At 52.7% G+C, this 13,678-nt stretch overlaps 1 protein-coding gene across 1 annotated transcript; it reads left to right on the plus strand.

Annotated features, from left to right (window-relative positions):
• Positions 1 to 1,176: 1,176 nt before the first annotated feature.
• On the plus strand, positions 1,177 to 9,710 carry LOC136631816 (zinc finger protein 892-like). Its single transcript, XM_066606206.1, has 2 exons — positions 1,177 to 1,377; positions 6,983 to 9,710. Exon 2 carries the CDS (start codon positions 7,020 to 7,022, stop codon positions 8,406 to 8,408), a length of 1,389 nt encoding a protein of 462 aa, XP_066462303.1. The 5' UTR covers positions 1,177 to 1,377; positions 6,983 to 7,019; the 3' UTR covers positions 8,409 to 9,710.
• Positions 9,711 to 13,678: the final 3,968 nt, after the last annotated feature.

The following is a 13,678-nucleotide window of genomic DNA, read 5'->3' on the forward strand; positions in this document are numbered from 1 at the left end:
GGCCCTCTCCTCCCTCAGAGTGTGCTGGATATGGTGTCTCCCCTCAGAATGTGCTGGATATGGTGTCTCCCCTCAGAGTGTGATGGATACGGCCCTCTCCCCTCAGAGTGTGCTGGATATGTTGTCTCCCCTCAGACTGTGATGGATATGGTGTCTCCCCTCAGAGTGTGATGGATACGGCCTTCTCCTCCCTCAGAGTGTGCTGGATATGGTGTCTCCCCTCAGAATGTGCTGGATATGGTGTCTCCCCTCAGAGTGTGATGGATACGGCCCTCTCCCCTCAGAGTGTGCTGGATATGTTGTCTCCCCTCAGACTGTGATGGATATGGTGTCTCCCCTCAGAGTGTGATGGATACGGCCTTCTCCTCCCTCAGAGTGTGCTGGATATGGTGTCTCCCCTCAGAATGTGCTGGATATGGTGTCTCCCCTCAGAGTGTGATGGATACGGCCCTCTCCCCTCAGTGTGATGGATACGGCCCTCTCCCCTCAGAGTGTGCTGGATATGTTGTCTCCCCTCAGAGTGTGCTGGATATGTTGTCTCCCCTCAGACTGTGATGGATATGTTGTCTCCCCTCAGACTGTGATGGATATGGTGTCTCCCCTCAGAGTGTGATGGATACGGCCCTCTCCCCTCAGAGTGTGCTGGATATGGTGTCTCCCCTCAGTGTGATGGATACGGCCCTCTCCCCTCAGTGTGTTGGACATGGTGTCTCCCATCAGAGTGTGCTGGATATGATGTTTCCCCTCAGAGTGTGATGGATATGGTGTCTTCCCTCAGTGTGCTGGATATGATGTTTCCCCTCAGAGTGTGCTGGATATGGTGTCTTCCCTCAGTGTGCTGGATACGGTCCTCTTTCTCCCCTCTGAGTGTGCTGGATATGGTGTCTCCCCTCAGTGTGCTGGATATGATGTTTCCCCTCAGAGTGTGCTGGATATGGTGTCTCCCTTCAGTGTGATGGATACGGCCCTCTCCCCCCCTCAGAGTGTGCTGGATATGGTGTTTCCCCTCTCAGTGTGCTGGATATGGTGTCTCCCATCAGAGTGTGCTGAATATGGTGTCTCCCCTCAGAGTGTGATGGATACGGCCCTGTCCCCCCCCCTCAGAGTGTGATGGATACGGCCGTCTCCCCTCAGTCCTCCCAGCAGGCCCCATCCTGTCTCTCCGCGAGGAGGAGTCTCTGAGCGGGAAAACTTCTCACCTCCCCTTTAATGCTCCTGATTTAAAGGGATGATAAGGCCGCAGGAATGAGATCCAATGGGGGTTGGGAGAGACGGGAAGATGGCTGAGCGGCGTCCAGCGAGGGACCCTGCGGCCGGCTGAGCTCTGCAGGCGCGGCGGCTACACGGAGCTCCTAGTCACGGAGAGCGCGGGCTGAGGTGAGGGGCCGGCGGACGGAGGAGCGGGAGCTGCCGGCGGAGGGGGAAGCGGCGGCCATTGTGCTCCGGGCCCGGCGGGCGGCACAGATGGGGCCGCAGGGGCCTCACACACTGCGGTATAGATGCGGGCCGATGTGACGCTGATCCCTGCCGGCTGTTACCCGTGTGTTCGGTAAAGGGTGGAAATGGCGGCTGGTCCAGCGGGCTGGAGGAGGGATGGAGTGAGGGATGGGGTTACCGGAGGCAACGGGGCGACCGTAAGCGCAAACTGCTGCGGGGATCACGTAGCGAATGTGTCCTGCGTATCTCTCCGCCGTCCTGCGCGTGACCGCGTATCTCACACACACCCATATCTCTCCGCCGTCCTGCGCATGACCGCGTATCTCACACACACCCATATCTCTCGCTGCTGCCCAGCGCATGACCGCGTATCTCACGCACACCCATATCTCTCGCCGCCGTCCTGCGCGTGACCGCGTATCTCACACACACACCCATATCTCTCGCCGCCGTCCTGCGCGTGACCGCGTATCTCACACACACACACCCATATCTCTCGCCGCCGTCCTGCGCGTGACCGCGTATCTCACACACACACCCATATCTCTCGCCGCCGTCCTGCGCGTGACCGCGTATCTCACACACACACCCATATCTCTCGCCGCCGTCCTGCGCGTGACCGCGTATCTCACACACACACCCATATCTCTCGCCGCCGTCCTGCGCGTGACCGCGTATCTCTCACACACACACACCCATATCTCTCGCCGCCGTCCTGCGCGTGACCGCGTATCTCACACACACCCATATCTCTTCGCCGTCCTGCGCGTGACCGCGTATCTCACACACACCCATATCTCTTCGCCGTCCTGCGCGTGACCGCGTATCTCACACACACCCATATCTCTTCGCCGTCCTGCGCATGACCGCGTATCTCACACACACCCATATCTCTTCGCCGTCCTGCGCATGACCGCGTATCTCACACACACCCATATCTCTCGCCGCCGTCCTGCGCGTGACCGCGTATCTCACACACACACCCATATCTCTCGCCGCCGTCCTGCGCGTGACCGCGTATCTCACACACACCCATATCTCTCGCCGCCGTCCTGTGTATCTCTCGCTGCTGCCCTGCGCATGACCGCGTATCTCACACACACCCATATCTCTCGCTGCTGCCCTGCGCATGACCGCGTATCTCACACACACCCATATCTCTCGCTGCTGCCCTGCGCATGACCGCGTATCTCTCACACACCCATATCTCTCGCTGCTGCCCTGCGCATGACCGCGTATCTCACACACACCCATATCTCTCGCTGCTGCCCTGCGCATGACCGCGTATCTCACACACACCCATATCTCTCGCTGCCGCCCTGCGCATGACCGCGTATCTCACACACACACCCATATCTCTCGCTGCCGCCCTGCGCATGACCGCGTATCTCACACACACACACCCATATCTCTCGCCGCCGCCCTGCGCATGACCGCGTATCTCACACACACACCCATATCTCTCGCCGCCGTCCTGCGCATGACCGCGTATCTCACACACACACCCATATCTCTCGCCGCCGTCCTGCGCATGACCGCGTATCTCACACACACACCCATATCTCTCGCCGCCGTCCTGCGCATGACCGCGTATCTCACACACACACCCATATCTCTCGCCGCCGCCCTGCGCATGACCGCGTATCTCACGCACACCCATATCTCTCGCCGCCGCCCTGCGCATGACCGCGTATCTCACGCACACCCATATCTCTCGCCGCCGCCCTGCGCATGACCGCGTATCTCACGCACACCCATATCTCTCGCCGCCGCCCTGCGCATGACCGCGTATCTCACGCACACCCATATCTCTCGCCGCCGTCCTGCGCATGACCGCGTATCTCACGCACACCCATATCTCTCGCCGCCGTCCTGCGCATGACCGCGTATCTCACGCACACCCATATCTCTCGCCGCCGCCCTGCGCATGACCGCGTATCTCACACACACACACCCATATCTCTCGCCGCCGCCCTGCGCATGACCGCGTATCTCACACACACACCCATATCTCTCGCCGCCGTCCTGCGCATGACCGCGTATCTCACACGCACACCCATATCTCTCGCCGCCGCCCTGCGCATGACCGCGTATCTCACGCACACCCATATCTCTCGCCGCCGTCCTGCGCATGACCGCGTATCTCACGCACACCCATATCTCTCGCCGCTGTCCTGCGCATGACCGCGTATCTCACGCACACCCATATCTCTCGCCGCCGTCCTGCGCATGACCGCGTATCTCACGCACACCCATATCTCTCGCCGCCGCCCTGCACGGGCGTCCTGGTCTTTTCTTTTACCCCCTGTCACGTCCGCTAACGGCACCAAAACGTAGTTCACGGGTCTCCGGGGCGGCGAGGACTCATTCCCACAAGCGTAACTTCACCGCGACGTCCGCCCATGTAATACGCAATGAAGGGAGGAAACGAAAGTCCGTTTATTTCACTGAGCCATCCGCATGCTGTTTCCCCACATATTACGCGCATGCAGCCCTATTGTTCTCTATGGGCTGCGTATGTGCGGCGTGTAGTATGAGGCCGCTATGAGACAGAGCGCGCAATTTAGAAAAAAAATTAGTGTCCCTGCGCATGGCCGCGGGGTGCGAGATACGGCGCTGTCCCTGCGCATGGCCGCGGGGTGCGAGATACGGCGCTGTCCCTGCGCATGGCCGCGGGGTGCGAGATACGGCGCTGTCCCTGCGCATGGCCGCGGGGTGCCAGATACGGCGCTGTCACTGCGCATGACCGCGGGGTGCCAGATACGGCGCTGTCACTGCGCATGACCGCGGGGTGCCAGATACGGCGCTGTCACTGCGCATGACCGCGGGGTGCGAGATACGGCGCTGTCACTGCGCATGACCGCGGGGTGCGAGATACGGCGCTGTCACTGCGCATGGCAGCGGGGTGCGAGATACGGCGCTGTCATTGCGCATGGCAGCGGGGTGCGAGATACGGCGCTGTCACTGCGCATGGCAGCGGGGTGCGAGATACGGCGCTGTCACTGCGCATGGCCGCGGGGTGTGAGATACGGCGCTGTTATGTGCATGACCCCGGGGTGTGAGATACGGCGCTGTCCCTGCGCATGACCGCGGGGTGCGAGATATGGCGCTGTTGTATGCAGTGCACTATCACTGTGATCACAGACTCCGCTCCGGCTCCCACAGCCCTAATATACCGGGTCATCGCACTGCGTTGTGCCCGACCCCCGCGGGAATAAGCCCTCCCTCGTGACACATTCCCTTTAGGACTCGCTCACATGTAGCGGAGATGCTGCAAATTTTCTCCATTTCTGCTGGAAAAACTGTACGGTTGGCGCAGATTTTGACTCCCGATGCTGCTGCGCCTCCGCAGCTTCCTCCAGCTGGCACCTAGCGGGACTCCTCATCTCCAGATACTCAGTGCTCCCTGCCAGCACTACGAGCTGAGCGCACACCGGCACACGCTGGTCCTGTAATCCTGAAGTCAGCAGCCTGTCACCAGCTAAAGATGGCGGCGCTCAGTAGCGGGTGATGGTGTGCGCTGGCAGGGAGCGCTGAGTACTCGGAGAGGTGCCCCAATATGTGCGGATGACATCGGCTGTGGATCCAACGATGCGGAGATGCTGTGGATTTTGACATGGATTTTCTGCAGGGGAAAATCCGCAGCATTTCCGCTCCCTGTGAGCGCCCCCTCAAGGTACCTTTACACTGAACCACCGAGGGTCAGGTAGTCACTGCAGCGTATGACCGGGGGTCATGTGACCACACAGAGCGCTTGTAGTTCACTGGTTGTTTTCTAATATATCTTTCGTAGAGGGGGATCTGCATACAAATCTGTTCACGAGTCGCTCAGATACAGATGGTCCCCGACTTGTGAACAGGTTCCGCTCCATACAACATCGGGTGCCGGCTGTTCTTACAGCGGACACCCAGCGGCAGCAGTTCCGACTAGTGGCGCAGCTCGTCTTGTCTGAACTGCTGCCGCCGGGTGCCGGCTGTAAGAAACAGCCGGCACCCGCCGATCAGGGAGCCCGTACAGCGTCCTGCCATGAGCTCGCGGAATGCTGTGCGGTTGCTAGGCAGCCGGGGACCTCCTGAAAGGCTTCAGGGCTGCCTATGCAGAGTGCCCATCAAGCGCACGACTTGACAGGCAGCCTTGGGGCCCTTCAGAAGGCCCCCGGCTGCCTAGCAACCGCACAGCATCCTGCGATCTGACCGGACAGGCTTAATAGAAGCCTGCCCGATCCCTGCACAGTATGATGTCATGCCTGACCTCATACTGTGCAGGACAGATTGTTCGCATCTTGCGAAGTTTGCAAGTCGGGGACTATCTGTACAAACAAATGGGATTCCACGCCAGACTAGTTTTTGATGAGCCAATGACTATTTTGTAGGTCATCTGATGCGTAATGACCAGTGAGTAAGTTATCACTCGTCTCCTCGTTGGGTGCCGTCTCCTCGGTCCACCTCAAAATTCAGATCAAATAATGTGGAATTTGATACAGATTTTGGTGCCCAATCCCTACGTGTGAACGTGCCCTACGGCCGGGGCCACATGGGGCTGATTTCCAGCGGAGTGTTTGTAGTGGGCATTCCGCCACAGTTGCCTCCAAACTCTCACCATTTGGTGCCGCTTTTAAAGCTGGTTTTAAAGCTGGTGAGCCCCACAGTGGAGGCGGCGATACGATTGATCTGCTGTGGAGTTGAGTTCTGCACGGGTTTTGTGCGGGTTATTTCCCCAGCTTGTGGACGAGGTTTTCAAAATCTCATCCACGTTGCTGCTCCCGTGAGCACTGTGGAATCTCCAAGCGGAGGGTCAACACAGAAATTTCACTCGGTGTGAAGCTCACCAAACTGAGATTTCGAGCCTTGGGGACCGATGTGATTGATCATCTATATTTCTGGTGTGTGCGAGGAAATCCATGTAAACGCGGTGAGATGTTCTACTTGGTTGGATTCAGAATTATCACCCCAGCGCTCTACTGAGCCCCCATACTGCCCATAACTTAGAGTACGGGTGCGCTATTAGGCCTCTGACACACTAGCATTTTCCTTATCCGTGTGTAGGACTTGAAGACAAACGGACGGCGCGCAGACCCAAATCATTCAATGAGACACCTTACTAAGGTTTTTCACACAGACGTGGCCTGCATGTAAAATTCATCACATGCACTACTCTAATACTCTAATTCGTTTTATGGGCGAGACTCACCCATTCAAGTTAATGGGGAGAAGAAAAAAAAATGACAGGGCATGGAAGCCATCCGTGTGTTGGCCCCCTTTTTTTATTGCATCTTTCCATCATCGCCAGCAAGAACGTTGGCAGTCATTTGCCCTGGGGTCAGACCAGACATACTAGTCTTCACTCCACACACACCTCAATGAGCCTTGGTGCCCCTAACTGTTTCCCCCCTTTTTACTGGCCAGTTAAAAAGGGCCAATAATCACATTTTTGCTTTCTATAAAGTGTACTAAGTTCGATGTAGTAGATAAAAGTAAATCTACAAAGCAGGTATGGTTCTAGATGGAGGCATTGTGAACTAACCTGTATCCTGTTCTACTGTAGGTTCCCTATAATTCGCAGTCTTGTCATACAACGCCGAATGGATCCTGAAGTTTGGAAAATGGCAGCGACCAGCTTCAAAATTATGAATCATCAAAAAGGCATATTCGCACCAAAAATGCTTCAAGTAAATCGTGGCAAATATGTATCTACAGAAAGACTTCTTAAGAAGCAAACGAATGCGCTAAGTGAAGAACCTGTAAGGGTAGAAGATAGAACAATACATGCCAATGGAAAAGCCAACTGTACAAGCGGATTCAGATCCGGCGACCAAGCTGAAATGATAAAAATTTGTGTTCCGCAAAGGAAGACCATCTATAAATCCTCAGTAGACAAATGGGTTGACCAAGTGTCTGATCCCAAGGTCTACAGAAAAGGGTTTGCACTTACCTCTAGTCTAGAGTCACAAAACATGACGAAATTACCCTCTGCGGTAGAACATAAAAGACTGCCTATTCTGGTTCGTGATCGCGGTCGTACTTTTATTCCACAAAGACAAGACCGGAGCGCCGTCCTTTTTCGACAAGATGGAAGAACCAACGGCGGTGAAGTAAAACATCTAGTTCCCAACCATTGCAGCAAAACGAAAACTGCTCGGATAAGTCTTGTCCACAAAGAACCGCTTTACCAAGGAGTTGAAGGCATTCGCTGTCAGAACGCCGGGACTCAACGTGGAATTCCGTTTAATTATTCCAATAAGAGGGTTTTCCTAAAAAATAACATTTCGCATCATGGTGACACAAGTGATCCATGTAAAAGAATAAAGATTAGCGATGATATGACTTCGGTGCGCGGCGTAGGGAGGATGTGCCCCAAAATGATCAACCACCAACAGCTGGCGCATCGACAAATGCCGACTGCCAGCGGCGCCCTGGCTTACAGTAACAATACCGCTTCTGTTACACGTAAGACTGTGGCGAATGGCATGCAGAGAGACAAATGTAGAAGCTCACCGCCTGATGAAAGAAAAGGGGGGACAGCAAACTTTAAAGAAAAAGCCGAAGGGTCTTCTACACACCGGAGGTTTCTGCTTATTGACAGTCAAGGACTTCCTTACACCGTTTTTATAGAGGAGCCTATATCGGTAGGCTTAAGTAAGTCAACTAGTACGTCGGTGTCTGATCGTGCACTGTCTGGGGTCTCCAAATCTGTAGCCCCGCGGAAGGTGTATAAATGTCCGGTGTGTTTTAGGATATTTGAGTATCTCTCCTATCTCCAGAGGCACAGCATTGCTCATTCTCAACAAAAGCCTCACGTCTGCAAGGTCTGCGGTAAAGCCTTTAAAAGAACTTCCCACCTGACCCGTCATAAATACACTCATTTCGGTGGAAAACCCTGTCACTGCCAGATTTGTCACCGCAGATTTCGAGATGTCGGTGAGCTCGCCCGTCATCAGCAAACTCATCACACCGGGGATAAAAATCACTAATGCAAAGTTTGTGATTGACTTTCCAGAACAAAGCACTTTGCGGTGGCATATCCTTCCCAAACGCATCGAAAAAAGGATAATGGACACGTGGGGAAACGGACATTCACATGTTTTACATGAGTCGGATCACCATTTTGTCAAATAAGATGTATACAAAAGGGAAAGAGTAGTAACCGTTAATAGCTCCTCTATAGAGCACCGGGTGTATTTGCTCATGTTCTCCAGAGATCGTGTTTCAGCTCTGAATTAGTGTCACCATGTCAAGACTTAAAGGTGTTTTGCCAGGATGGAAAGGGAATAATTTTTCAGCTCTATGGTGATCCAACCACCAGACCCCCGTCCCAACCGATTGCTAAGGTCCTCCATATAATGGAAGCAGCAACTGTGCATTCGAACCACCACTCCATTCATTGCAAAGGGACTGCTGGAGATAGCCAAGCACTTGAACGGCATTATCTCCGGCAGTCCCATTGAAATAAATGGAGTGGCGGTATGCATGCTCAACGGCCTCTATTTTCATGCAAGAAAATGGTAGTTCACGGGACCACTGGTAGTTCCAGGGGTCAGAACTCAACCACTCAAATAGTTACCCATGGATAGGCGATAAGCTTCACGATCCCCATTCTCAGGCCTGGTGGCAGTGCCAGTGGTCAGAACCCAACCAGTAAGATAGTTATCCGTGGAGATGGGATAACTTTCCATCTTGTCACAACCCCTTTTTATGGCATTTTCCAGGACTTTAATGTTGATGGCCAACTCTTAGGATAGACCATCAATATTGGATCAGCTGACTGAATTAGCCATGGTGCTTAGCGAGTACTATGACCTCTACGTTGTGTACCAGGCACAAAACTAGACCTTTGATTTGTAACACTAGTTTTCTTCATAAAACCCAATAAAAATTTATTTGGGGGGGAAAAAAAAAAAACCTGTACATCTCATAGTGGCTGGACTTGGTACTGCAACTTGCTTTAGCTTGGACCTATTGAAGTGAATGGGACTGAGCTGCAGCACCCGGTGCAGCTGCTACACAATGTGCGGTCCTGTGCCTGATGAGAGGTCACAACTCTCGCTGGAGCACCGTGGCTACTTCCGTCAACTGATTGGGGGCAGTGCCAAAAGTCGGGCACTCGCTTATCTCCTATTGAGAAGATAAGATTGGCCATCGATATTCAAGTCCTGGGAAACCCCTTTAAGCCAGGGAGGCTTGATATTAATAATCTATGTGATAGATATTTTGCTTAGAAAAAGAATAATCTCTCTAGTTGTTGTAATGTATACAATATATTCATATTCCAGGTCCAGAGGCCTTCACATGACTGTCATTTTGGTTTGTCACTACTTTATATTCTTGCAGTGGCATTCGCTCCCGCCGAGGAGGAGTTGGCAAGAAATGTCCAAATATATCATGGATCCAAAATAGAACTGTGTGAATGTGTCCCCCGTAACACTGATGGTGGAGTGTAAAGCCAAATACTGGAGCAATATACATGTGGTTTCTTGATGTGGTTTGGCATGAACCCCGTAGCGGTTTGTAAAAAGGATACATTACAGGAAATGTTCCTGTACGAAGAACTGCAAACAAGGAACTACATGTAAAAAAAAATGCAGTTACGGTTCTCACAAGACGCTCTCGTGACATTTAGTCATTACAGTAATTAAGAACGAAGGACTGAAGTCAGTAAAGGTGGTGCTGGAGGCGCGAACCTACGCCGAGGGCTCATGGACATCGTGCGTTTATAGCAGCCATATACAGGACTGTGCAAAACTCTCAGGTCCACGGGCAAAATCCAATCCGCATTCGATTTTGCCCATAGGGATCCATTAGCCATCCGTGGGCAATTTAAATTGTAATTTGCACCCGCGGATGGTATTTTAATGGATTTGTGTTTTCTCGCGCACGTGAGAGAAAACACAGCATGCTCCGTTTTCTGCGGGTCTCCCATAGAAGCCTATGGAAGCCGTCCGGTCTCGCGGTACACCCGCAGCTGAATTTCTGCTCTCCAGCACGGGAGAGCAGGAGTTCAGAGGAAAAAAAAGAGTGCATGGCACGCTGCCGCATTCCGAGCGCATTCGCCAGGCACAGAGAAAGAAGATCCGGCCGCGACAGACAGGAATCCGGACCGGTAAGAAAATTCTATTTTCAGGCCTCATGTCCGCGGGAAGGGAGGGTCCCGCTGCGGGATTCTGCATGGAGAATCTGCATGGGCCCAAATTTCCAAGTAGACATGAGGCCTTAGGAATGTGGGAAAATTGCTACAAAGTAAGGGTGCAGTAACACGGGCGAGTGCGATATTCGGCTGAGTATTCTTAAACTTGCGATATATGTGCAAGTTCCATATGGCAATCAGAGGTACCTTGTGAGAGAGGCTCGCCCGTGTGAACGCACCCTTAGAAGGCTTTCAAAAACAGAAATGTTAATAGTTTGTTTTGGTCAATTAACAAAATGCAAAGCGAGCGAACAAAAGAGAAATGTGAACCCCGTCAATATGTGGTGAGACGCCCTTTACCTTCACAACTGCATCAGTTATTCTGGATACACTTGAACATAGTTTTTGGAGAACTCGGCAGGGGGGTTGTTCCAGACATCTTCATACGGACATATTTGCGTGCGCAATATGCAGTGAACAGAACCCATTGATTTCAGTGGGTTCGTTCACATGCATGTACTTTGTGTGTGAATTTCAACAATAAAAGATAGAACACGCTCTATGTTTTTGTGCACCAACGGTCCCCATAGAAGTTAATGGGGGGTGTGCACGTGCGATACGAAAGGCGATGCATGCAACACTGTAATTCCGCTAGAAAAAGAACACATGGAACTGATTCAATTGGTGTGTTTGTTAGCCGTGCGGAAATGAACATGCCCTGCGGTCAGAAAAGGTATAGTTAAAGGGGTTGTCCCGCGCCGAAACGGTTTTTTTTTTGCATAGGCCCCCCGTTCGGCGCAGGACAAACCCATGGGATGTGTTAAAAAAAAAAATTACCCGAATCCCCGCTCTGCGACTTCTTCCTACTTCTTCCTTCTCCAAGATGGCCGCCGGGATCTTCACCCACGATGCACCGCGAGTCTTCTCCCATGGTGCACCGTGGGCTCTGTGCAGTCCATTGCCGATTCCAGCCTCCTGATTGGCTGGAATCGGCACACGTGACGGGGCGGAGCTACGCGATGTTGCGTAGAAGGGGGCGGAGCCATAACGCAGCTCGTGCCCGGACCAACCAGAAGGAGAAGACCCTTCTGCGCAAGCGCGTCTAAAAAAGCAAGAAGACCCCGAAATTAGACGGAGCCATGGAGACAGGGATGCCAGCAACGGAGCAGGTAAGTGAATAACTTCTGTATGGCTCATATTTAATGCACGATGTATATTACAAAGTGCATTATTATGGCCATACAGAAGTGTATAGACCCACTTGCTTTCGCGAGACAACCCCTTTAAATACTCCGACGTGTATGCAAAAAAAGTTGCGCTAAGGCCCATATGAAGCCAGCCTCAGCCGAGATCTTCTCTGGATGTCGGCTCACACCAATCTTTCTGCTTCTTCGTATAATCCCAGACTGACTGGATGGTGTGAGATCCGGGCTCTGTGGGGCCATATCATCGCTTCCAGGACTCCCTGTTCTTCTTTAGAGTGAAGATAGTTCTTAATGACATTGGCTCCACATTTATCCTACAGCAGGACAACGACCCCCAACATCCAGCCAATCGGATGGCTTCTATTTTGGAAAAAAAAATTCTTACTTTGCAGCATTTTTTTACACTTACCTAAAACCTTTACACGGTACTGTATATTTCCACATCCATGGAGTCCAACAAACCCCGTATGGCTCTGTGCACCCGGCTCTGCTGTTGAGTTGGCAGTCTAATGCTTAAAGGGGTTGTCCGGCCAAACATTGCATGTCATTACTTCTGTTTGCCCATTTCCATGCACTTTGTAATATACATTGTGCATGGAAAATGAAGCAAACACAAGTTTTGGACTTACCTGAAGGGGTGCCCCCCCCCCCCCCCCCTCCCTGTGTTGCTCCTCAGTCGTCCCTGGTTACAACAAGAATCTTCTCTTCTTGTCGGGCCGCAGCAGCTCTTGTCAGTGCGGGAACGAGCCTCTTCACATCCGTGCATGCGCAGTTCTCTCTGCAGCCGGGACCGATATATGATCTCCTTGTGTGCAGGGGGGGGGGGGGGGGAGGATGGAAGAGCGAGGAGCAGGAACTGAGCTCCCGCCCCCTCTCTGCCTCCTCTCCACCCCTCTGCACTATTTTCAATGAGGCGGATGGGGGCGGGGCTAAGGCACACTCATTAGCCCTGCCCCGCCTCTCCTCATTGAAAATAGTGGAGAGGGGGCGGGAGCTCAGTTCCTGCTCCTCGCTCTTCCATCCTCCTCCCCCTGCACACGAGATCGTATATCGGTCCCGGCTGCAGAGAGGAGAACTGCGCATGCGCGGATGAGAAGGGGCTCGTTCCCGCGCCGACAAGAGCTGCTGCGGCCCGACAAGAAGAGAAGATTCTTGTTGTAACCAGGGACGACGGAGGAGCAACACGGGGGGGGCACCCCTTCAGGTAAGTCCAAAACTTCTGTTTGCTTCATTTTCCATGCACAATGTATATTACAAAGTGCATGGAAATGGGCAAACAGAAGTAATGACATGCAATGTTTCTGGCCGGACAACCCCTTTAAAGAGCTTTTATCATTAATAACTTATATCTTCTCCACAGTTGAGGGGATAAATCTCTGATTGCTAGGATTCCGATCACTTTGACCCCCAATGAAGCAATGGGATGAAACTGAAAGGGAAGAGACACAGATTAGATATTAGACAGTGAGGGGGATCAATGAGTGGAACAGATTGCCACGGGAGGTGGTGAGTTCTCCTTCAATGGAAGTCTTCAGGGGCCGCACAGACATCTGTCTGGGATGATTTAGTGATCCTGCACTGAGCAGGGGGTCGGACCCGATGACCTTGGAGGTCCTATCCAACTCTGTCATTCTATGATCCCAAGATGCACATGCCGCACATCTTCCATGTGAATGGAGTGTATGACCACCACTCAGTTCTATGGGACAAGGAGAACGAATTGCTCAGCAGTTTCACTCCTTCTCATAGACGTGAATACAGTGATGATCACGCGTGTGCACCACCATTCCCTTCTCATGCGGATCTCGGGATGACTGAGGGTCATAGTGGTCGGACCCCCTCAGATATTAAGGTCATTAGTAGAAAAAAAACAGATTTGCTGCAGATCTGCAACACATTTTGCAGCACATCAGGA

Source organism: Eleutherodactylus coqui, chromosome 6 (genome assembly GCF_035609145.1).
Source record: "Eleutherodactylus coqui strain aEleCoq1 chromosome 6, aEleCoq1.hap1, whole genome shotgun sequence".
Lineage (NCBI taxonomy): Eukaryota > Metazoa > Chordata > Amphibia > Anura > Eleutherodactylidae > Eleutherodactylus > Eleutherodactylus coqui.

Excerpts from the sequence above, each read along its gene's own strand:
- LOC136631816 (XM_066606206.1), top strand. The coding sequence starts at position 7,020 with ATGGATCCTGAAGTTTGGAAAATGGCAGCGACCAGCTTCAAAATTATG.